The sequence below is a fragment of the Lissotriton helveticus genome, chromosome 8, assembly GCF_964261635.1.
Source record: "Lissotriton helveticus chromosome 8, aLisHel1.1, whole genome shotgun sequence".
In the NCBI taxonomy this organism is placed as follows: domain Eukaryota; kingdom Metazoa; phylum Chordata; class Amphibia; order Caudata; family Salamandridae; genus Lissotriton; species Lissotriton helveticus.
In genome coordinates this window covers 599,551,159-599,574,836 of record NC_136069.1, presented here as the reverse complement: position 1 = coordinate 599,574,836, position 23,678 = coordinate 599,551,159, and the positions used below count along the sequence as shown (strand labels likewise).

Sequence of the window (23,678 nt, the reverse complement as noted above, 5' to 3'; positions counted from 1 at the left end):
ATCGAACTTTTAAACCCTAGCCAAAACAATTATGAATTAAAAGCATGACGTCTAATAATCTGCTTATTAGGAATTGCACTGGTGTGCTGTGGTTTGCACTGCTGTATGGTGGTATGCTGAGTGTAATGGTTTATAAAGGTGTGCAATTGTTTGCACAGGCATATAATGGTTTCTTCTGGTGCACAAACATAATAGCTGGAAATTATGCAGCATGTTTTGTGCTGCTATGTGGTTTTCTGCACTGCTGCACTAATAATACTTGTGCTGTGTGTAATGCTTTACAGTAATGTGCTGTGTTTGGGATTTCCACATAAAAGTCTGCAATGCTGTGTAATAATGTTACAGAATAATTTTGCTCTGCACTTGTTTGTGATGGCAAGAGCTGGTCTGCGGGGAGCTCTGGTATGATTTGTATTGGCTCTTCACGGGGTGACCGGATATTTGGTCAGTTGTGCATTTAACTTGTCTGGAATGGGTAAAGAGTGCCATTGCGTTCACTAGTCTCGGATGATTTACGCAGGTGTGCCACAGTTTAGTGTGGCGTGTTTTGGAGTGATAAACTTGTGCCAGTTTTCAGGCATGTGTTCAGATGTTCACTATTGCAGCGGTACAGTGGTCTGTGGGTGTTTGCACAGCTGTGCTGTGGTTTCTGAGGAGGTTTCACCCTGTGTACGTTTACTTTTTTCGGATTAGTCTTGTGCTGGGTCCTAAGCAAGTGATCTGTGTGTAAGCGCCACCGGTTCAACCAGGCGCTAGAGCTGTGATGGTTACAGAGTGGATGGCTGTGCTGTAGTATATTCCCCAGGACACTCATCTACTCGCGAACTTGCACCCTGAGAGGGTCGCTGCATTTGTTTGACATTCTATACACCGTGTTTGTCATTCCTGATCTCTGTTAAATTGTTGTCTCTCCCAGCTTCATGTAAATATTGCTGGTGGGCACAGCCTCTAGCTCAGGTCTGTCCAGCGTCGGTCCAGGAGGGCCGGATCCATGCTAGATTTTCTGAATAGCCCCAGACGTAATCAGTCATTTCCATTTCAATCCAGGAAATGCATGTTTAGATCACATGGCTATTGGCTAACCTAACCATGTCATGTATCTGGCTCTCCTTCATTTATGTTGTACACTGCGGCTCAATGTCTACACCGTTCACCACAAGGAGCGGTTGTTTACTTGGGACCAGGAGCCGACGTGCAATACTGGCAATGTCTAAACACCTTCAGCCAATCCCTATAGTATCAGCAAAGCATTGCATACTCACGCTTGCATGAATACCAATAAGGAGGGATCTGCTCATCAGCCAATCCCAATGAGCTAAAGCTGGCTGACACATGCTTGCAAGAATACCCATAAAGAGGGATCCACTCATCAGCCAATCCTAACGAGCTAAAGCTTGGCTGACTCACGCCAATGTTTTATGGCAGCTCTTTAGTAATGTAATACCTGCACTTTCACAATTGCTTTATTAACCTTCCTGCTTTCTCAAATTTGCTTGAAAATGCACCATTTTTCCACTATTTTTTCAAATTTTTCTCGGGGGGAAATCCCCCAGAACCCTCCTTAGGGGGTTCGGGCTCGCTCGCTCGCTACGGTGCAGTATAATTATCAGTTTCTGCCCCCACCACTTTCAAATGTCACCAGCCGCCACTGGTTCAGGGACATGTTTGAAGAGGATACTTTCATTAATTCTCCATGCCTTTATTCCATTCAAAGTGTCTGTGCACTGAAACAACTGCCAAGTGGGTGATCCCCTTGTTTTCCAAAGAGAATTACTTTTTTTAAATGTTATTTTATTTTACTAAAGGCAGTTCTCCTGCTAACTGTGCCTTTACTGCTTCTATGAGTTAGAGTCTCTTTAGATCATGTATCATTAAAAAAGTGGCAGTACCAATCTAATTTGGCTACGCTTTGCTTGTAAATAGCATATATTACTATTACTCAAGCTAAAGACACTCCAATTAGGGACCTTGGAAGAATAAAAGCATGCGTCAACCTTGGTGAGAATAAAAACTGGGATCTGCAAATGACTGCGTTTCTGAATCGCAGGCATTTGATCTCCCTGAGACATCCTAACAGCAACAACTTTTAATTAGAAGTTTGGGGTTTTGGCAGAATGTGATGATAACCTCAGAATGTGAAGATGGTATTAACGTTACATTGTATTATCTTCAGGAAAATCTAAAAATATATAAAACATATTAAAAAAAGAAAAGTACTTCTTATTGAAACATTGGAATCCATTGGGTGGAGGGGAAAGGCGATGTTATCTACCTCAGGTAATTAGATTTGAAGATTAGCAATTGATTTAATTACTTAAATCAAATCTCTACACAGAGTACAATGATTAGAATGTGAACTGACATTGTTTTACAGTGTACGTTGGTGCACTTGTAAATATTCCAAGAAAAATCAACACATAACATGAACTCAGAAGTTTGTAACACAATGATAAGGCATGGATGAACAGCTACTAAACACTTGTAGACATTTTGAATTAAGCAAGAAATAATTATGTATTGGTATACATTTATGCTTTACAATGTGCATAAATTGAAATGAGCCATACATACTTTCTGCAGCTTGCATGATTACACTATCAAGTTCTTGTTCCAGTTTTTCATATGTTTGTAGTCTTGCTTGATACTCTGAATTTTGAGCCTGGAGTTCTGTTACTCGTTTCTCAGTGGATGCTTGCAGACTATAAATTTCCTTAGTTAACACCTGCAGAATGTACGTGAAAACAAAAGAGGGTACACACAGAAGATGTAAAATATGTTCACATATTAGTAAAGAGCAGGCTACTTTACACAAGGTACATTGTGGATGATCAATCATAGTCAAACTTTAGGGTCTTCAACCTGTGAACCTTTCACCTCACTTCCGACTTGTGGCTGCAACTCAAGGTAACAATTTAGCTCAACTGCCCTTAGGGTGAATCTCCATCAACACTACACCAATCTCACACATTCTCAGTTTACTTATAATAATTGTACCTTCTGATCTGCACAGAGCCACACTCTACCATACACAGTTTAATTCCCTCTGCCTTCACTATCCAACTATAAACATCTTATTTTTGTTCACTAAAAACACTAATGCAGCAGCAATTTTTCAAATGGCAGCCATAAATGCCACCTCAGTAGCAAGATAAAATAACACGCCTCATAGACTCAATTCAGAAAATATTTGCTTGTCTTATCTTATCCAAGATCTAGGAGTGGATATTGGTAAACAATAAACTTTCAACACATCAGGCTGGGTTCCGTGAGAGTGTAAGTACTATCGATAAGGTCTTTTGTTTCCAGCTGCTTTATTGGCGGATAGTAACTATTAGCAAGGGCAGTTTATATGCTCCCTTTTTAAACTTTAAATCCACCTTCGACCTGGTCCCACGCCACAAATTGTGGTCGGTTTTGCATTAGATGGGCATGCCCCATGCTTGGTTAGCATTGCTAGTACGACTTCAAGATAACAACACTAGTGGGATCTACTGGGCTTCCCAAGGCAAACTCACTGATATCTTTGCTGTTGACAAAGGGGTACGCCAAGGGTGCGTTTCGGCCCCGACTTTGGTTTTTTTCCTTTTAAATGGCATTGCTACATTTCTTTCCTCTCTCCACACTGATGCCCGTCATTGGCAGGCACAACAATTCAATTTTTAATGTTTTCTGACGACACGCTGCTAATATCTAAAACCCCCAGTGGGCTTCAGCGTGCTGTGTCCAGTTTTGAGGAATTTTGCAGACCGAGGGGGCTTTGAAATCAATATAGATAAAACAAAGTATATGTCTTTTAAACAACATAAATCAATTAAGGGCAGTGTAAAACTGACGGGCTACATTTTGGAGTGTACTAAGGTTTTTAGCTATCTGGGTGTAACTTTTGGCTTCAAGTCTGTCTTGGTGCCCACAAATAGACGTAATGCCTCTTAAACATTGCTAAATGAACAAGTTACTTACATTCGGTAACAATGTAGCTGTATGAGACATATGTTAGTTATAGATCCCTTACCTTAGAATTGTCCTTAGGTGTCAGAATGGATCCGGAGAATTTTTTCTTAGCAATACCCCTGTGGGTCGGTAGGTGGCGTTGGTCAATTCCACTTCTGTCATCGGCATCGTGGTCGCCGGGATGACATCGCGGTGTATACTTAGACACCGCCCCTGCGCGCTGACATCAGATCTGAGACGACTTTCCATGCCAGAAGCGCAGAGCCATGATAAACACTGACCACTGTTGCGCAACAACCTGGGCCCTGCAAGAGAGTCCCTAACCCTAGAAATCAGTTCGCAGAGAAGGGAGGATGGGTGGGGCGGTAAGGAATCTATAACTAACATATGTCTCTTACAGATACATCGTTACCGAAGGTAAATAACTTGATCATCTGGAAGAGACAGTTATAGATTCCTTACCTTACCCCAGCAATGGATGTATGACGGTACGACGCGGGCTATTACCACGCGTACCGTTACAACGCGTGTTTTACAACGCAAGTCGTTACCACGACTTGCGCTGTAGGGTGCGGACTTAGAGAATAGTTTAATTTACTATTCCAACACCAGTCCCCGTGGATAGTAGGGAAGGTGTTGGAATAGTAAATTAATTATTCCTTGTCCTTGAGCGCCCTCCAGCGCAAGTCGTGGTTACGACTTGCGTTGTAAGAGACGCGTCGTAATGGTAGCGCGGGGTAACATCCGCGTCGTAAAGGATGTTCCCCCCAGCAATACCAACCCCGGAGGAGGGTCTGCGACCTAAGTTCATACCAGAAAGTCCTGGAGGACTGAATGGGCAAAATAGTCATCCTTCAGGACTTGCCTGTTCAGGCAGTAATGTCTGGTGAATGTGTGCAAGGATGCCCACGTGGCTGCCTGACAGATGCCAAGAAGTGGGAATCCACGTGCCAATGCAGTGGTTGCTGCTGTAGCTCTAGTGGTATGAGCACGTAGACCCACTGGAGGTTCCTTTTTTGCTAAAGAGATGGTACACTTTTTAACAGCCGGGCATTTTTTGGCACCTACATAGCCAACAAAAAGTTGATCATAAACTCGGAAGTCCTTTGAGTGGTCAAGGTAGAAAGATAGTGCATGTTTAGGGTCCAGGCAGTGGAGTCTCTCCTCCCCCTTGCAAGGGTGCGTAGGCAGCACTTGCGCAACAGAGTCTCAGATGGTATGGGAGTATCAGCCCAAGAGGCAGGAGGTATTCACAGACCTCAGTGCTCAGCTGGAGGAAGAAAACATGCGCTTCCCAAGGTGATCCAGCTTCTTGGATTCCCTATCTGGGGAGCAGAAGGGAATGCGCCCTTGGAGGAAGAGGCTTGGACCACCAAGCTCTCGGGGGAAGGGTGTTTGGTGAGGAAAACTGGGTCACTCTGGCCGGTCGATGGCAGAGGGCGATCGTCCTTTCCACAGGAGCCCCTGTGCTGGACTTGGACCAGATGCCCAGAAGGACATCAGTGAGGGCTTCATTGAGGGGCAATCGGGGTCCGGAAGTGGATGCCGCAGGTTGAAGCACCTCTGTCAGGAGGTTAGTCCTGACCGCCACTGAAGGGAGCTCAAGGTCCAAGACCTCAGCTGCCCTTCTCGCCACCACTGCGTAGGATGCTCCCTCCTCCATAGCTACAGTAGGGGGAGAAAGCATGCCAAGGTCTGGAGAAATGTCCAGACCACTGGCGTCACCCAGGTCCTCTCTCCAGTCCGGCTCTTCTAGCTGGTCTGCTAAATGGTACAGCGACCCCTTCCCATCCTCAACAACACCTTCTGGGCATAAGGGAACACCAGGAATGAACAGGGGAACAGAAGTACTCTCTGGTATCGAATCAGACGTCGACCGACGTTGGTCAGGCTCCGGCTCCATCTCGGGGGAGAGATGGAGACGGCGTCGACCAGGGGCAACGTCGGCGCAAGGTGCCTCGTCACCAGGATTGTCGCCAGGGAAGGTCAGGTAAGATTGACAGGTGTTGGTTCGGATCCAGGTCTGGATCAGCGGAGGCCCTCTAGCACTGGGGCCAGAGCTGCAGGCATTAAAGGCCCAGGAAACTCGACCGGCTCCGCAGAGCCCAAAGACGAGGTGGAGGGTCTCTGAGAACTTATGAAGTTGGGTAGGAGACGCTGATGCATCTGGAAATGTGGGGAGGCGTGGAGTATTACCTGAAGGAGGCACCGGAGACGGAGTCTTAGAGAGACGACACTCCGGGTCCCACGTTGCATCAGCGGACAGACAGGGAGAAGGTGAAGAACGCTGGTGCTTCTTCGCCTTCTTGTGCTTTGGCTTACCTGAAGATTTCAAAGACTTTTTAGTGCGACATGGTGTGGGGGCTCTGCAGGCTGCCTCGAGACCTTCCTCTCGAACGAGACTGGGAGCAACACGGAGCTGACCGCCGACCCTCCAAGAGCTTTCGCGACCGCTACTGCAAAGACTTTGCATTCATGGGCCGGCAGTCAGAGCACGTCTTTAAGTCATGTTCGCGGTCCAGACACCAAAGGCACATGAGGTGCAGGTCCATCACAGACATCAGTCTGTGACTGGCCTCGCAAGGCTGGATCAGGGTGCGGCGGTGGGACATGCCTCGTGCACCAGGAGTTGAAGACTCGAAAAAGCAGTCGACAAAACATCGAAAACGTTTAGTCAAAAAGTGACTATAGGGGTAGCTCTCTCCCGATCTGCGCTAGGCTGGCGCGAAAAAAGAAAGAACTGACATCAACATGTAGGGGTGGCATCTAAGTATACACCGCAACATCATCCCGGTGACCGTGGTGCCTACGACGGACGTGGAGTCGACCAACGCCACCAACCGATAAGCAGGGGTACTGCTAAGATAAAATTCTCTGGATCCAGTCCGGACGCCTGGGGGTAATTCTAAGGTAAGGAATATATAACTAACTGTCTTTTTCAGATTGTTGGATTTTTATTAAAGGAGCTTAGCAACTCTTACACCAAACCAATTAGCCCCGTTCTACAAATCTAGGACGCAAAGGTTCTGGGCTCGGTCCTTTATGGTGCTGAACTATGGGGATACTTCGACATGACAGTGCTTACCAACGCGGAAAATAAGTTTCAAAGGTCAGTAACATGTACCCCACAAAGCACCTCTTTAAAACCTTTGCTGTTAGACTTGGGCAGGAAGGCAATGGGCAGCAGAGTAAGACTTCGTCCCTTACTCTACTAGCGCAGACTATGGTCCACCCCAGAATTGGCTGATTATGCAGTGACCTTTAGATATGTTATTGTAGCAAATCGCTCCAAAAAGGTAACTTGGTTCCAAAAAGTAAAAAAAATCCCTACTAGACATTGGTATGAAGGAGTTATGGGATGACCCTTCAGGATCTCCCTGCCGCTATCTTGAAAGAGCAGTACTGGCAAGTAAATCTGCTGCTGAGGCACATGCAATGAACAGTTCATCCGTGACAGCAAAGTTTATTGAATTTAAATCCAGTAGTTTTTTTGGAACCATATTGGGATGTCATATATGTCTCCTTAATAGGAATTTATATTTCCAATTCAGGGTGTGATCTCTCCCAATTAGATTGTTTACAAAAAACTGGAATTCTGATAGGGATGATATATGTACTCATTGTCTATCTAGTGAGTAAAACATATTCCATGTCTTGTTTGTCGACCAGCCTACATAAGCCCCCGAAGAAAATGCCTTGCACCTATATGCAGACTATTTGGGGCAAGTAGATACACTGTAGTACTGAGAATCTTAACGGCAGACTTTAGCCTCCCAACTGTATGTTCTGTAGCCAAGTTCTTGGATGTGGGCCATAAGAGCTGCTGCATTAGTGTTTTTAGTGAAATGAAAGGAAAATACCAAGCACTCTATCTACCGCACTTTACAAGGTAAAAGCAACATCCTACCAAGAATGTATCAGGTGGTGCTAACTGCATCATAAAAGCTATCCAAGATTATCCGGTCACTTCTTTCTTCCCTGTTACTCCTGTACCACCACTATATTAAACCGCTTCACAGCTCGGGACTTAGCTTACTTACACTCTAAAAATATTAACATCAAGGCCAGTTTCTCTACAATGCCTACTGTCCCTTCTCCTACTCATGTTCCCTTCACTCCACAAAGACATATTCTGCATCCCTCACTAACGTCAACACATTCCCTTCTGAACTCATTCCTACCCTCAAAATGCCCAGTTTCTACAGTGCTTCGCCTGCTCCTTTTTTTTACTCCTGTATCAAGTCATGGGTGCTATCCTCATGTATTCTTTCCTTATCCAATTCTTGCCTCGCATCATGTTTAATATCACCAAGCTCATAATTAACTTCTTATTGAGGAGCAGATTGCAATACTTCAAAGGCCTACTAGTAATACATTTTAGGTACACTGCTTTGCCCAATAAGATCACCATTAACATCCCACAAATACTTTGTCGCAGTCTTCTGCCATCGCCCTATGTTCCTGCATTGTGGGTAGCTGGCAGCTAATATCAGAGTTCAAATCAAACCTCTCACCTGGTAGTAAGCCCATCCATCAATCCATTGTTTTTCAGCCACCAGCAGTGGTAGAGACCCCTTTGCAGATATACATTCTGCTCACCTGTATATTCTTACAGTAGTTCAAACCATCTATTACCGTGCCCAAGCTCACTTTTGCTCTTTCATCATCTCGACCATCATGAATGGAATGCTCACCTTTTCAATGTTAGGGGCTATAAACTAGTGCAAGTTGGTACAGAAGAAACCCTCTTAGATTGAAATCCACAGGGCACGTGTCAACTTGATATGAATACTCTCTGTTTACTGCTGCTTATTTGCATGTACATCTGGATCACCTTGAGCAAAACTCTAGTTTTGATACTGTTTTTCTCTTCATTGATCCATCCATATACTCAATCAGCACATCATTCTATAAACTAAAATTAAGTTTTATGTATAAAATACTTTCAGATAGTACTATGCAAATAACCAATTGATATATGTAAGAAATATATCTGACCAAAAAACGTATGTTCTCGTGATATACAAAATAGATAAATGAAATGGAATAAAAAAATCCTGACTTTAAAACAACAAAAAGGTACTCAAGACCTTTAGAACATAACCCAGAATTCAAACTGAAACACACTGAAAAGGTATTCAGCATCTTTGTTACACGACCCCAGATTCCAAACTGACTTACAGCTGCAAAGTAAAAGTTCAGCGCAAATGAAGGATAAAAGGTAGATGAGCTAGTAACATCTCTGAGGAAAACATATCTTTAATATCCAGAGGAATGCCATCTTTCACTCATAGCAGAAAAGAGCAGATTCAGGGTTGACATGATAACACATTCTAACCAATTACCTAAATCTTTGCTGGAAAACCAGCTCACTTTCATCACTGTGGTCCTCCATACTCCAGAGAACCAGGTTTTAAAAAGAGCAAGCAATTTTTCTTACCGCTTCAAGTAAAATGACTATTCTTCTCCAAAATGTCCTGAGAATTGAGCATTTATAAGCACTTCATGATCAAAGTCAAGTATCAAAGAAGTAGGCACTTTCATTTTATGCAATGTTTTTATGTAGACTGTCTGACCTAGATTTTTATCAGCGAGACAGAAAACGCAACAAAGTCTCATGTCCGAGCTATATAAATTGTATTTTCTAGTGGCTGAGTAAGAAGAATACATTGCACATAAATTTTGTGGGTCAAAATTTAAATTGTGTGGATCAAGGAAAGCAAGATGGTGACGCAAGGCTGAATTCCTTTGTGTCTGTGTCAGGGATGTCTGGTGGTAGTCTTGCTGAGTAGCAGGCTAATGCAGAGTATAATGTATACCCCTTACGGGTATGCTGTTTGCCTCGGATCTCCTTAGTGTGGATGCTACTTATGATTCAAAGCCAATCTCAATCCTTCTGTGGCGTTCAGTGTGCCATGTCATCTTTGTTCAGTGCTTCCAAGCCCTTTGCTTCACAGGAGGGATCAGTTCAGATACTCGGCAGAGGCAGGAATGCTGGATTTGTGAGGAGGCCCCTCTGCCACTATAAGGGCCTAACTGCGACCACCCTAGACAGCGGTCCAGCTTCAGGTCTAGTTGGTTCCAGATCATACACTCCTCCTTTCGAAGCAGCACCTCTTGGTAAGGTGCCTAAAGCACCCAAAACTGACAAGGCGCCCTACAGCTGGGAAGAGCCTCCAGGACCTGCTAGAGCAGATGGGATAACGGCGGTTGAGAAATATACAACCGTTGCAGGAGCGGACGCATTGCAAGCAACTGCTGAAGTGGCAAAGGTAATGGCCGGGGACTAATTTGTTTTATACAACGCTTAGTGGGAATCCTGGGCAAAATGACTCTTCAATAGGCCCCCCAGAAAAAATTTTTTGTCGATTTTCTTAAACCCTCAAGTACATGGCCTGAAGAAATAATTGCCCCTTCGAAAGAGACTGCCTTGGTCAATAAGCTATCACATTAACTTGGAAATCAATAACTGCTACAACTAACGATGCCATTTCTGACACTCCCTCTGACCTCCCTGCTGCTAGTACCATTGACATTTGAACCAGCAATGTGATCACCATGGACATAGGTTCGTTTGTGGAGGCCAGTGAGAATGTGCAGCCTACCTCTGACTTGGCACAGATTTCAGAATCTAGGATTACAGCTAGGAACACAAGTAATAGTATTTTGGAACCCAAAGTTGGAGAGCCTAACACATAAGCAGGGACATACTCTCTGCAGCTCCTTTAGCTGACACTGTGAAAATTAAATTATGCTTGGATAACAATGATTTGACTACTGGGGCTCACGAAATGCAAGAGACTCTGGAAGCCATCTTTTCTTTGTCTGATCCCTTCCGAAACCTGTCGTTTTTCATCCACCACCGAGTAAGTTGCTGAACAGGACACTGAAATTGGATCAAGGAAGAAACAAGTTAATTGGTGATAAGTTCTGGATCTCAAACTTCATGAGAACACTTAAAGGCAGAGTTAAAATTGGGGCAGATAAGGAAGATTTTTTGGAGCAAATAGATCAAGCTAGTGGCCTTGGTGTTGTTGGTACTGCTGCCTTTGGTGATTTGGTGATAGTGGCAAAATTGTTGTCTCCAAAGAGGCCAAGCTACTCTGGGACCTGGAAGGTATTGAGCGGACCCCCACTAATGATCATCATTCAGATGTTCCGTTTCTATTTTCCCATTCGAGTTTGGAACCTAGACACTTCTCTACAATGGCTGATGAGCCTCTTCCTAAACCTGTTGGGGAATACTGGGGCAGGAGCTCCCCTTCTCCCGTTCACAAGCTACTCCAATTCCACAGCGAGGGACACACAAAAGATTCTCTTGCTTTAAACACAACTCACCTCAAAACACAGGTGGTATTGAACAAAGTGTCTAAACACATGGACATACTTCATAGTTGCCTCAATGACACCGAATTATGATCGAGTGTTTTAGACTCGGCCACAAGAAACTCAAAAGCAGGTTGGCCAATATGAAGTAAAACTGAGGAATATGGGCAACAAAATGGCAGACAGATTTGCATGCGGCGCAATAACCTTCTGGGTATAGGTATTCCTGAGGGCAATGATGGCTAGCGATTAAAGAGCTTACATGGTCCATCTATTCAGACAGTCATTTCCTCAGCTGGGCTGTTGAGACTTGGATTACCAAAGACAAAGAGCTAACAGAGTCACCTTTCAAAAGCCGGGCAAGGGTAGAGCATCACAGTACCCTCATGCCCCACTGATCTATGTAGTCAACTACATCATTAGGCAGCTTATTTTCCAGCTGGTGCACCTGTGAAATCCCATTAAAGCATGCAAGGTAGAGTACTTTGTTAGTTCGGACTTTTGTCATGAGACAGCAGAACATCAGTGACGTATGTGCAAGATGATTTAATCTTTCCAGAAACTCGGTGCAGTAGTTTCTCTGCTGGAGCTGGCAATCCTGATGACTTGTCACCAGGGCCAAACGCTACCTAGCCAAGACCAAGATCCAGCAAAAGCACAGGACCTTCTCCAACAATTGGGCACGTGTCGGGAGGATACAGGGGAGCAAGACGTGGGGACTCTCGCTGACGCCGATGTCCTGCGGATACAGGTATGGGGTGAGAATGGTCCCTTTAACATTTCCTGGAGGCGGCGAGAGGAGGAGTTCGGAGGCGTGACGTCTGCCTCGAGGATCCTATCGGAAGGAGCTGGAGTGAAGAAAGGGGAAGTGACCGGTACTGCAGGCGCACACGCCGAGGAGGCAACAGGAGTGATCGGGGAAGAGAAGAAGACGTGGAAGGAGCTCTTGGAAGATGGTCCGCTTGCCAGCGATCCGGACGGCGCACCGGAGGTCCCTGGATGCAGAGACACGACCAGAGCACATCAGAACCGCACCATGCCCTGCCACACTCCAGGAGGAGGGTGGCTGGAGCAGGTACGTCATCGTATACTGGGGCTCACAAAATCACGGGGAGGGAACAGGTAACTCTGTCGGGTGGACACTGCTCACAATTCTCTCCTCTGGATTCCACGTGTCAGCTACGCTCAGTGAACCCTCACGCTTCCCTCCCTTTGCTCAGGATATCAAACGAAGTCCACTGATCCGTGGTTGGTTTGTTTTGTGTTCTCTCCCTTCCCGCAACTTTGTGGATTTCTCTGAAGTACCAAGTGGGAACCCAGCCCCTCCCGCCTTTCCTCCCTTGGGATACGACAAAGTGGTGGAGAATGCGGGCATAGCCCCATCTGAAACAAGATGGAAGAAGTTATAGCCCAGATGAGAAAGGCCCAGAGTAAACTCGAGTGGACCATGGAAAAGAATGCTAACCAAGCTGAAATGGATCGGGAAGTGTTTACCTCGGCTATACATACACAGGCGGAGAACATCACGAAGCTGAAGGAAGGACAGACACAACTCCTGCATGTCTTGGTACAGGGGAGAGCTCCTGCCCTGCCAGGAACGGTGATACCACTGCAGAAATACATCTCCGGGGATGACCTGTTTCTTTCTTCCTGAACTTTGAATGGGCTGCGAGGGCCAATGCCTGGCCTGCAGACCGTTAGCCTTTCTACCTGGCAACCCTACTTACGGGTGAAGCCCAGGTGGCTTATGAAATAGCCAATCGGGATGGTACCGCCGCTTACGGGCATGTAAGACAATTCATACTCGACCGACTGGGGGTCGATGACGAGGCACACTGCCTTCGGTTCAGACTAGAAAGGGGCTGGACAGGAGACGCCCCAAATACTCTTTTATATAAAATAAAGGATCCAGCAGACCATTGACTTAAAAACCTCTGGACTCCACTCGGGAAGAGATCATGGATTAAAGCTACCTCGAGCATTATCTAGAGGCACTACCCTATGGGACCCAGAGGTGGCTGCGCTTACATGCAGGTCTGACTCTTGAGCATGCTGTGGAAATGGCCACGTCCTACGCCAGTGCACAGAACCGAGGTCCAATGAAAGAGCATGAGAGAAACCCGAAACCCCTACAAGGTGGCAGAAAATAACCAGAAGTTCTTTTGAGCCCCCAAAACCACGGTCAGGACGACCAGAAGCTCTTCCTTCTATTGGTCCCCAGTGTTTCGAGTGTGGAGAGTGGGGACACATCGCTAAGTTCTACAGGAAGAGGAAAGAAACAGCAGAAGACGAACCCATGGACATCAGTTACCTGCCCCAGTCCATAATGTACACCCAGGAGACTGGTCCCGTGTATCACGTGAGTTTGTATTTGAATAATCACCACATAACCGCCCTCCTGGACTCCGGCTGTAGACACTCAGTTATACGGCATGAACTTGTTTCCCCGTCCTTCTTCTTACCAGGGCATCTAGTCCGCATTAGGTGTGTACACGGTGACATTAAAAGTTACCCCCTAGCCAGAATAAGACTTCAAACCAAGCAGGGTCTAGAAGTCACAGCTGATGTAGGAGCCCTACCATACCTCCCTGAGCCTCTTATTATAGGTATAGACAAACCCTGGTTTTCAGGTTTGTGGTTTGAGAACCTCAAAAATAGCTCAGCTACACAAAACCCCCAGAACAGCCTTTTGGCCTCTGAACCGTGGGCCATAGACACCCACTTTAGGACCGCCCAGCTCAACGACAACAGTCTCAGCAACGCCTAGCAAAGCTTCAAGGATGCCCTTTTGTCCCCAAATAGGGTATATCCTTGCTTTGTTGAGAAGAATGGGCTACTAAATAAACTGGGCAAGGAAGGTGAAGAACCCCAGCTGCTAGTACCCACGGGGTTCAGAGACCAGATCCTGTTCTTTGCGCATTCTCACCTCCTTGCAGGGCATTGTGGAGCAGAAAAGATCTCACAATCTATACTCCGCAGTTTCTTCTTGCCAGGGGTCCACGCCCAGATACAGAAGTACTGTCAGGAGTTTACGATTTGCCAAAAAAAGAATCCTTACATTCCCCAAAAGGCACCCTTGAACCCTCTCCCTATTATCTGAAAACCTTTTGACCAGGTGGGTATGGACATTATAGGACCCCTCCCCAAGTCTAGCAGGGGTTATCAATATGTCCCCGTGATAGTTGACTATTCAACCAGATATCCCGAAGCCCTCCCCTTACACTCTGTGTACCATCCCCAGACTGATGGGCTGGTGGAACGGTACAATGGCAACCTCAAACTCACCCTTAAGAAGCTCCTTACAGGAGATGAGAAGAACTGGGACCAGCCCCTTCCATTGACCCTGTTTGTTATCAGAAGCCAAATCCAAAGCAGCCTAGGGGTGTCCCCGTTCGAACTCTAGAAGGCCCAAGTAAAGCAGAAACAGTCCTAAGACAAAGGTACAAGCTTGAGAGAGCTGAAGATAGGCGATTGGGTGGTGGTACTGCTTCCCTCATCCACTTTCAAATTAAAAAATGAGTGGCACAGGGAGGAGCTACGCTAGCAACCAAGATGGCCGCATAAGCTCCCGGCTCCGTCGACCTCCGTCGCTGGCGGACCTATCCTGCAATTAATCCTGACCTCCCGCCCGACTCCCGGGTGTCTGAATCGTTGCTGAGCCCAGGAGGGCATTCCCGGAGTTTTTCTCGCACTGATTGACGAAGTTACACCGTCTTTCATTTTTGGGCCTACTCCAGTGTGTAAGCCGGGGCCTCGAGTACTGACCCAGCCGGGTTACAGTTGAACAACATCGGCCGCGGGTACCTGGCGGAGTCCGGTCTCAACGGAGTGAAATTTATTCTTCGATCCTGGTGGTGGTTTCTGGTCCCGGCGAATACTAGACAAACGGCGACGAGACGTGTTCGCTGAGGTGGGTGGGGGGCCAGGTCCTGGGGACTCTGTAGCGTCCCGCGGGGTCCACGGGTGGGGCTCCCGCTCGCGGCAACAGTGTAAAGAGCGCCAAGCCTACAAGTTGCCCGTCGCTTCCGTCCATCCTGCTCCTGTTTGTTTCCCCGGAGTAGCCGGCCTCCGGGGTTAAGGACCTGCTCTGTTATCGTGCAAGCAGCGATGGATCGGACGATGCGTGGACCATCACTGGGGACCGTAATGGCCGCCATTGGGGCTCTTCAATAAATAACCACTTTCATTGAAAACGCCCGTCTCTCTATTCCTCTGCACTTCTGGTGAAACTAAGCATGCACGATTGACTGAGTGAAATAGCCATCTATTGTTTCCGCGACTCTGGAGATATACTCCTTGTTCTAGGGGAGCAAAGTTGTCATGTTTATGCGGTTGTCAGAAACTAATCCCTTCTTGTGAATTCGAGAAAGCTTCTAGTGACCTCTGAGCTAGCTGGCGTTCATAATTAAGTCTAACATATTCAATAGAGACCTAGTCGACCTCACTCCTACGTCTAAACTATCATTTATGTTATTCCAATGCGCAGAGCCTATTGGGAATATAGGAACTACACTACATGGCGCCCAACGTTTGGTAAGGCGATAATTTAATGCTAAATCCTAGAGTAACTCAGTCGTGCTTTTCACACAGACCCCTTTTTCCGTAAAAACTCCAATAGACGTCTGGAGTGGGTGAAAGGTTAATATCCGCCAAAACTTAGTAGGAGGAAAATCCTATGTATTGGTTTTTGGTTTAGTCAACGTTGAAGGATACAGTGTTCCAAAATATTGTGCACCTAATCTTTGTTTCCCTTGAAACTTGTTCTGCAAACTTTCTGTCAGCAAAAATGACGGGAAGTGAAGACGAAAGAGATGCTTTGGCAACTCAACTTTTAGCGGAAGACACAAGTCTCCAACAAAATGACCCGGATGCAATACTCATCCCGGTAAATGTAAGGAAAACCATAACTATAAAACTTATAGAAAATGGAGTATCACCAAGAGGTGGTACAGTAATATTTGTGGTAGAGGCACATGAATATCGGCAGACAGAGGTATTCTATTCATGGATAAATCTTCCAGCAGCAAATGCTGTGACACGCGAGTTCCACTACTACAAAACAGAGGAACCTCCAACGGAATATGTTCCTTTCGAGGACACTGAAATTCCACTAACTTACCAGGAGCTCTGGTTTAATGGCGCACTAAAACATAAAAATCACATTACCAGGCTCGGTCCACTAGGTAGACCAGGAGCCACATGGCCGGTTCTAGCCAGCTATACACCACATCCTGACATTGAAGAAATGTCAGACCAAGAACTTTTAGTTCAGCTAAAACAATTAATTAAAATACATAGACAATTGGTCCAATATGTCATGCGGACTTTTACAGTCCAACCAGCAATACAAATTCCACAGCACACCCCTCACCAGGGGAACACAAATAAAATTACACCACAGACTATACAATCAGTCATTGGCAAATTACCCGCAAAACGGGAACAAATTCCGTTCTGGTTAGCTCAGAAAATTACTCGAATAGAGACTGTATTCCCGGTTAGTACACCTCATGAAAAACACAGAATTCTGACAATCTGTCTACCAATGGGGATCGCACCACATGTGGAGGACTGTGACAATTGGGGAACAGTCTTTGCTTCAAAATACACAAAAACACATGGTGTTCCGTCTATGGCAGTTATACCAGACCTACTAAGACAGATTCAAAATGAATACGCTCCAGAACCTGCTTTAAATTTAGGTATGAAATTACTGAAAGACTTTAAACAAGTCTCGGCTATACTACTAGCCAACATAAAGGGAGAAGCAGCATCTGTGGCGATCCGCCAAAAATTGAAAGAAACAGATATAGCGGAACAACCTTTTGAACTCGCCAGAATAATTGAAAAATCCTATGAAGAACTAGGTAGAGATAGTTTGGGTGGGAAACCACTAAAACCACAACTAACTGAAAATCCTGAAAAAACCTTTATTAAGAATAATCTCATTACTCCAAAAAAGAAGTGGGAGGGTAATAAACAAACTACCCCCAGAGAAAAACAGTTTCAGACCAGAGGAAGGTCTCCCCAACAGAGAAATAGATCTCCAGGACAGGGGGAGAGGTCTCCACAAAGAGAGCCCTCTGAAAAAAGATACAACCTTAGAATCAGGGACAATTTGAGAAAACCTGACAGATATCAAGATAATGATACACGTCCCTCTCGATCTTTTCAGACTTCCTCACAGAAATCGGGAAGAAGAGGACGGTCAGAACATAAAGAAGAGCGCGTCAAGTCCAAAGACAAGGAACCTGCTCATCAAAGTAAAAAATTACAATTTCCCAAAAAGAAGGTAGCTAGTATTAAAATAAAAGATGCCGAGGATTCGGAGGACACAACTCAAGAACGGAGAATGGGCCCAAACAATGCTAGACAGTGCAGCAGAAGTGACCATAGCTCGCAAGATCCTGATGAATCTTCTGGAGACAGTGGACACGAATGAATACATTCAGGTGGAAACTGCAGACACCAGAGTTAATGTATCCCATAAATTATATGAAATAACATTGCGTATCGAAGGGTAAAAAACTAGGAAAATAAGAGGTGTCTTTTGGGAGAATCTATCTAAAGGCTATGATATCCTTCTAGCTAAGAAAGACTGGCCACCAGAGTTTGTTAGGGAGTGCCCACATGGCGAAGAAATGATTATGCCTGCCTTCTCAAATCACATTCCAATTCATAAAAAATACACATATGCTAGAAAATGGGCAGTGGCCCAAGCCCCTGCATTATATAAAAATCATGTAGGATGGGATGAGGATTCTCCTAACCATAAAATTCAGTTATAAAATCAACCTACTGCACAGAGGCAATATCCTGTTCAGCAAGAAGCTAAAAAACAAGTCAGTGAGATCTTAGATCAACTTGAATACCAGGGGGTGATTGAAACATGCACCTCACAAATGAACAATCCTTTGTTTCCTGTCTCCAAACCGGACGATTCATATCGTCTAGTTTTGGACTACAGACACCTAAACTCTTGTTGCAAAACATTTGCAGTACAAAACTCACACAGTGCAGCACTAATGAATAACATTGTGCGCAAAAAATATAAAACGACATTAGATATTTCAAATGGTTTCTTCTGTCAAAACATTGCACCAGAAAGCAGGTATTTCACCGCTTTCTCCAGTATGGGGGACGAGTGCAATTTTGTCGTCTCCCCCAGGGATTCAAGAACAGCCCAGGATTATTTTCAGCCAGGGTAACAGAGTTACTACAAATGTATGATGATGAGGCATTATCTTATGTCGATGACATCTATCTTACAGACGATGACCTGGAGACACACTTGAAAAGAGTGAACACCATTATACTTGGGTTCGCATCTGAAGGGTACAAATTCAACTTAAAAAAATTATGAATCGCCCACCTCGCAGTCCTATTTTTAGGATATGAGTTATCAAGTGAAGGCAAAAGCCTAGCAGACAACTTCTTAGAGAAATGTGTAGTACTCCAAGCTCCAAAAACGCTGAAAAACTTACAATCGATTCTAGGTTTCCTGAATTTTGGAAGAACTTACATTCTAAACTACGCATAGAGGGTCAAACCCCTCTACGAATTAATAAAACCTGATTTCGAACCAATTAGTTGGACACAGAAACACACAATAATTTTACGATCAATACAAACAAACATGTTAACTAAAACAAAACTACAAACACGCGCAAACGAACGCAACCTTGTAATCCGAGTCATCCCAGGAAGATGCGGATTTACGTACCTGACCTCTAATGAGGGAGAAACGGTACCAATAGCTTATAAATCACACTTGTACACACAAGCTGAAATGAAATTCAGTTCTACTGAAAAAATTAGAACTGCGGTTCAAACTGCTATAGCAAAAGAAAGAGCCCTAGCTCAAGGGAAGAACATATCTGTTTTAACAGCAGTATCAGCCCTTGAAGCAGTACAAGACCGAGCATTCCAAATGCTATGGCATTAGATCCAGAATGGATCCAATGGGTTAATTCTCTTGCTGCAACAGACGTGATACACGCATTTGATCCCAAAATGAAAAATCTAGAACATCTAGAATACGAACATGAATGTCATCTGCCGATCGAAATTCTGCATCTCGAACATTACGCCTGTGTAATCTACACAGACTCATCTGCACAACATTACGTTGTGGGTAAACAAGCATATAGTGCTGCGTGCGCGATTGTTAAAGGTCGTTGGCACGAAGGAAAATTCAGACCATTGGTCACTAAAACTCAATCACTCGGAGACTGTACAGCTCAGCGAGCTGAACTACAGGCTTCTAAGATGGCGCTTGAAAATACCGATCGCGAATTCCCCACACTAATAGTGTTCGATTCATATTACTGTGTCCAGTCTTACAATGAATACTTGCGGGACTGGGTTCAAAACGGTTTCAAAGATACAAAAGGTGTCACAATAAAGCATAAAAAACTATGGGAACAGGTAGTTCTTTTACAGAAAGAACTACGAAAGACTCACGTGATACATACGCAGAGTCTTCGACGTGATGGCGTTCACGTTGCAGGGAATTCATTGGCTAACGGAGCCACAACGGCAGCTGTTCAACTGGCTTCCGTAACTACAAAAAAGCGTTCTAAAAAACAAATAGATGGAGAAACCATGCTGGCAGTAAAAGCCTCATTAAAAGGCGACTATGCGACATTACCTCTAAATTATCCACTCGATAATACATACACAATTGATGCGAACTCCGGTCCTTTTGCTCGAATCCCTGGAGTGGGGAACAGAGTAATTCCAAACACGAACCGGAAGGCTTACTTGATTCAAGAAGCACACATGGGAATGGGTCTGAGGCACCATGAGATCTTGAAATCTCTAATAGAATTGCAATCACAATACTGGTGGCCGGGGATGAGCGTGCAAATTTATAACTTTGTAAGGATTGTCAAGACTGCAATAGAGATCGCAGTTGTGAACCCGACCAGATATCAGCCCAGACACCTCTATTAGACAGCATTAGGCTATCTACACACAGACGTCCACACGGAAAAATGCGATCCCATAAATATTAAGACGAGATTCATTTGGATGTGGCCCCAGCGCTCAGCTGACGCCAGAACTGTTATAAAAGATTTGCGAGTCTTTATCGGCACATACGCAATTGGCATGCTACATTCTGACCAGGGCCCTGCGTTTAGCTCTCGAGCTTACAAGGAGGCCATGGCCAGTTTGGGCATTGCATTGCGGTACTCTAGTCCATTCCATCCTGAGGGAAATGTGGTAGTGGAGAGAAAAAACCGTGACATAAAGCAATCTATAACAGCAAGGTTATTAGGTTCGGGTGATGGGTGGGTCAAACATCTAATAAGTGTCCAACGTAGTCTTAATAATCTGCCAAGACATTCTCTGGGTGGAATCACTCCGTATGAACTTTTGTTTGGTACAAGAATAATAATCGAAGATCTCGATAGTCAGACTTCAGTGGTGGAACAAAAAACGTTTGATATCAAAGATCGTTTGGCTGTTTTACAGGACGAAGAAGTCTAAGTAACACAAAGCCACAGCCAACGGCCACTGAAGAAAAACCCTCTGTCCCAGCAAGTCCTGTCTGGATTCCAAAGATTGGGGATCTGGTCAGAGAAAAGATCGCGGTGAAGAAGGAATTTGGGCCTTCTTACAGAAAAGCAGTACCTGTCTTATCTATCAGCGGAACAAGATCAGTAGTACTACCGCCCCTTGCTGGTAAAAAGGAGACCAGAGTTGTATCAATCGACCTGGTAAAACCACAATCATGTGGCCAATAATAAGTAGTAGGCCCAGTGGACTCCCAAAAAGTAGCAGAAGACCAAACCTAGCTACAATCCAAGAGGTTCAAACTGAAAGACTAATCAAATTTGATAAACCTGCAGTGAATAAAAAAGGACTATGCAACAAAGCAATGGAACGTGTGCCTCTTAAAACCCAAATTGCAACAGTTCGTCAAGAAACACAAGTCTACAATGATGTAGCCTCAGACTATACTAGAATAAAAAAGGAAGATCCAAAGATTAATGAAAATCCGGAAACTATTCCAACAATTGACAGAACTGCATCTGGCTACTTTATCAATTTCAATGACTTTTCTGACGATCCAAGTGAACATGAAGACAAGCCAGCAAACAAAGCTTTCAAAGACAAAATTACAGAACTCTTTCATCAACTTGGAGGAACATAATGTATCTCACCATGGATTGAATTGTGGATTGTGTTAGGTGTACTTTTCCTCCTGCTCTGGCTCATTTTGGTTTTAAGCTTGGGAAGAATGATTGATGGAAAATACAGTACAATGGACACCGCAAGTCAGAACATCAACTTGGTTCTAAAACCTCACAGATCTTCTCACATTGAAAAAAGAGAACTATCATCAGTGAACATCACAGCCATTCCAATACCTGGTGGTGTAGCATGGGACGCTACTGATTACGACATCTATGGCCCGGTTGAACTCTTGAAATATCCACATCAGTTCAAGATTTCTTTAAGTGACTTTGTATCACCTAGTACTTTCTCTGATGATTGGGACTTTCAAAATATTAATAATATAATGTCAGATTTAGAAATGTCAGCAAAATTTACAGAACATGATTATTTAGAAGGTTCATCAGTTTATGAAGAAATGTATTGCTTTAATCATTATGGGCATCACTATTTGCATATATCTGCTAATCCTAGAAATGTTTTTTCTTATAACCAATGGGAACATTGTCCAACACCACCAAAAGGCAGCTCGAAAACATTTTATGAAAAATTCTCATACTTTTCAGGGTTTAATAACACTGATCCAGAAACGTTTTATTTTAAAATTATGAATAAGACAGGAGTGAAAAACATGTTGACAAATTCTAAACTGATTTATTCTGCAAAATGTTATGAAAAATTGTCTACATTTGGTTTTGAATTTTGGAAAAACAATATTGAGACAAAAACTGTTTGGGGTACAAAAGACTGGCAGGTACAAGGTTTAGAATCATTATTCAGAGCCTGCAGGATCCCAGAACAAATATTGTTCCTGAATGACACCATTCAACAAACAACCTGTCTTGGCCTAGCCAAGATAAAGGACTTAAACAAACAGTCTATACCAAAGCCCATACCTGATAGTAATAGCACTACAGATGTGGAGATAGACGTATCACATATTTTATAACAAAAAAGAACTAATCATGATTGGAGAAAATGGTTGATCCTGGCCCGCAGACACTAATAACTGTCAAGATAGATTCCTGAACAAAACACAGGGGTTCAAACAGAACAGGCCAGACCCAAGATATTCCCAGAGACAACATCCAGGGATAATAACAACATACAGTGTAGGAATGCTATGCCTCGAATGGTTACAAAAATCCACACTACCTGAAATTAAGCAACACTTGACTTTACTTAAAGAAGGTGCTGACTTGCGAGATTTCTTATTGGGACCTCGCAAACAGCATCAAAAACGTTTCATATACGCCGGTATATATGCGGCTTACAACGAAGCTTGGAAAGTAACACAAATTGAAACTGCTGAAAAAATACGAGAAATTGATCGTATCGATTTGGAAAAAACACGGTCTGTAGTGGACAATGGGTTAACGACTCGATCCTCCAGAATGTATTAACTGGACAGCATTGTATCATCTGCTATTGATATAATAGAACAGGATATGCTAATGTTACAACATGGCCAGTCCCAATTACGTTCTATTGTACAGTTAGACTGGACGTTACAAAATCTCCGTTCAGGCTACGTGCCATGGCATCTAATCAACACAACGTCATTATTTTCTATCTTTAACCTTACAGATAAACAAATCTCTTTGGCACAAAAAGGGGCAGACTATACGGTGCTGAGCATTGAAAAACTAGAGAGATTACCATTGACAATCTCCGAAAAACCTGTCATTGAATGGATAATACATGGCACCATTACAATTACAATTACGACTTTTCAGTTTCACTATTGCCAAAAGCATATACCAGCGAGCCTGTATGAAAGGTTGGGTAAAGGATACATCAAGTCAACCTAGAATTTACCTTACACACATAGATGTTATAGTGAGGGGAAGAAGGAGTAGTTTCTGTCCTGTAACGCCAGTTCTGTAGTAGGGGTATCTCTGTTATAGTCATAATCTAGTGAATAGTCCCGCCCATGTGCGTGGACCCCGGCAATCAAAAATAATCTCTTAAGTTGTCAGAAATTTGCAGAACTGTAAAGAAAATTTAAAGACAAATAATGCAGCCTATATCCACAGGCTACACTGTCCAGTACTTCAACTAGAAATTCCACCAAAAAATCCACAAACAGCAAAGCCTGTCCAGATTTCCCTTGTTTTCACTGCAAAACCCCTCAGAAATGATAGAGAGGAAGGCCTGGACAGACAAGCCCCATAGGCTGCCATTATGTGGCTTAAATAGGATACTGTGCCTTTAAGAGA

General features: G+C 44.2%; 1 protein-coding gene across 1 annotated transcript in view; it reads right to left on the bottom strand.

Moving 5' to 3' along the window:
• The window catches only part of PIBF1 (progesterone immunomodulatory binding factor 1), an 853,407-nt gene that overhangs the window by 463,156 nt on the left and 366,573 nt on the right, over nucleotides 1–23,678 (bottom strand). Inside the window, exon 12 of the mRNA XM_078656041.1 lies at nucleotides 2,572–2,722. Within this exon, the coding sequence (XP_078512167.1) occupies nucleotides 2,572–2,722 (151 nt within the window). The remainder of the gene's footprint in view (nucleotides 1–2,571; nucleotides 2,723–23,678) is intronic.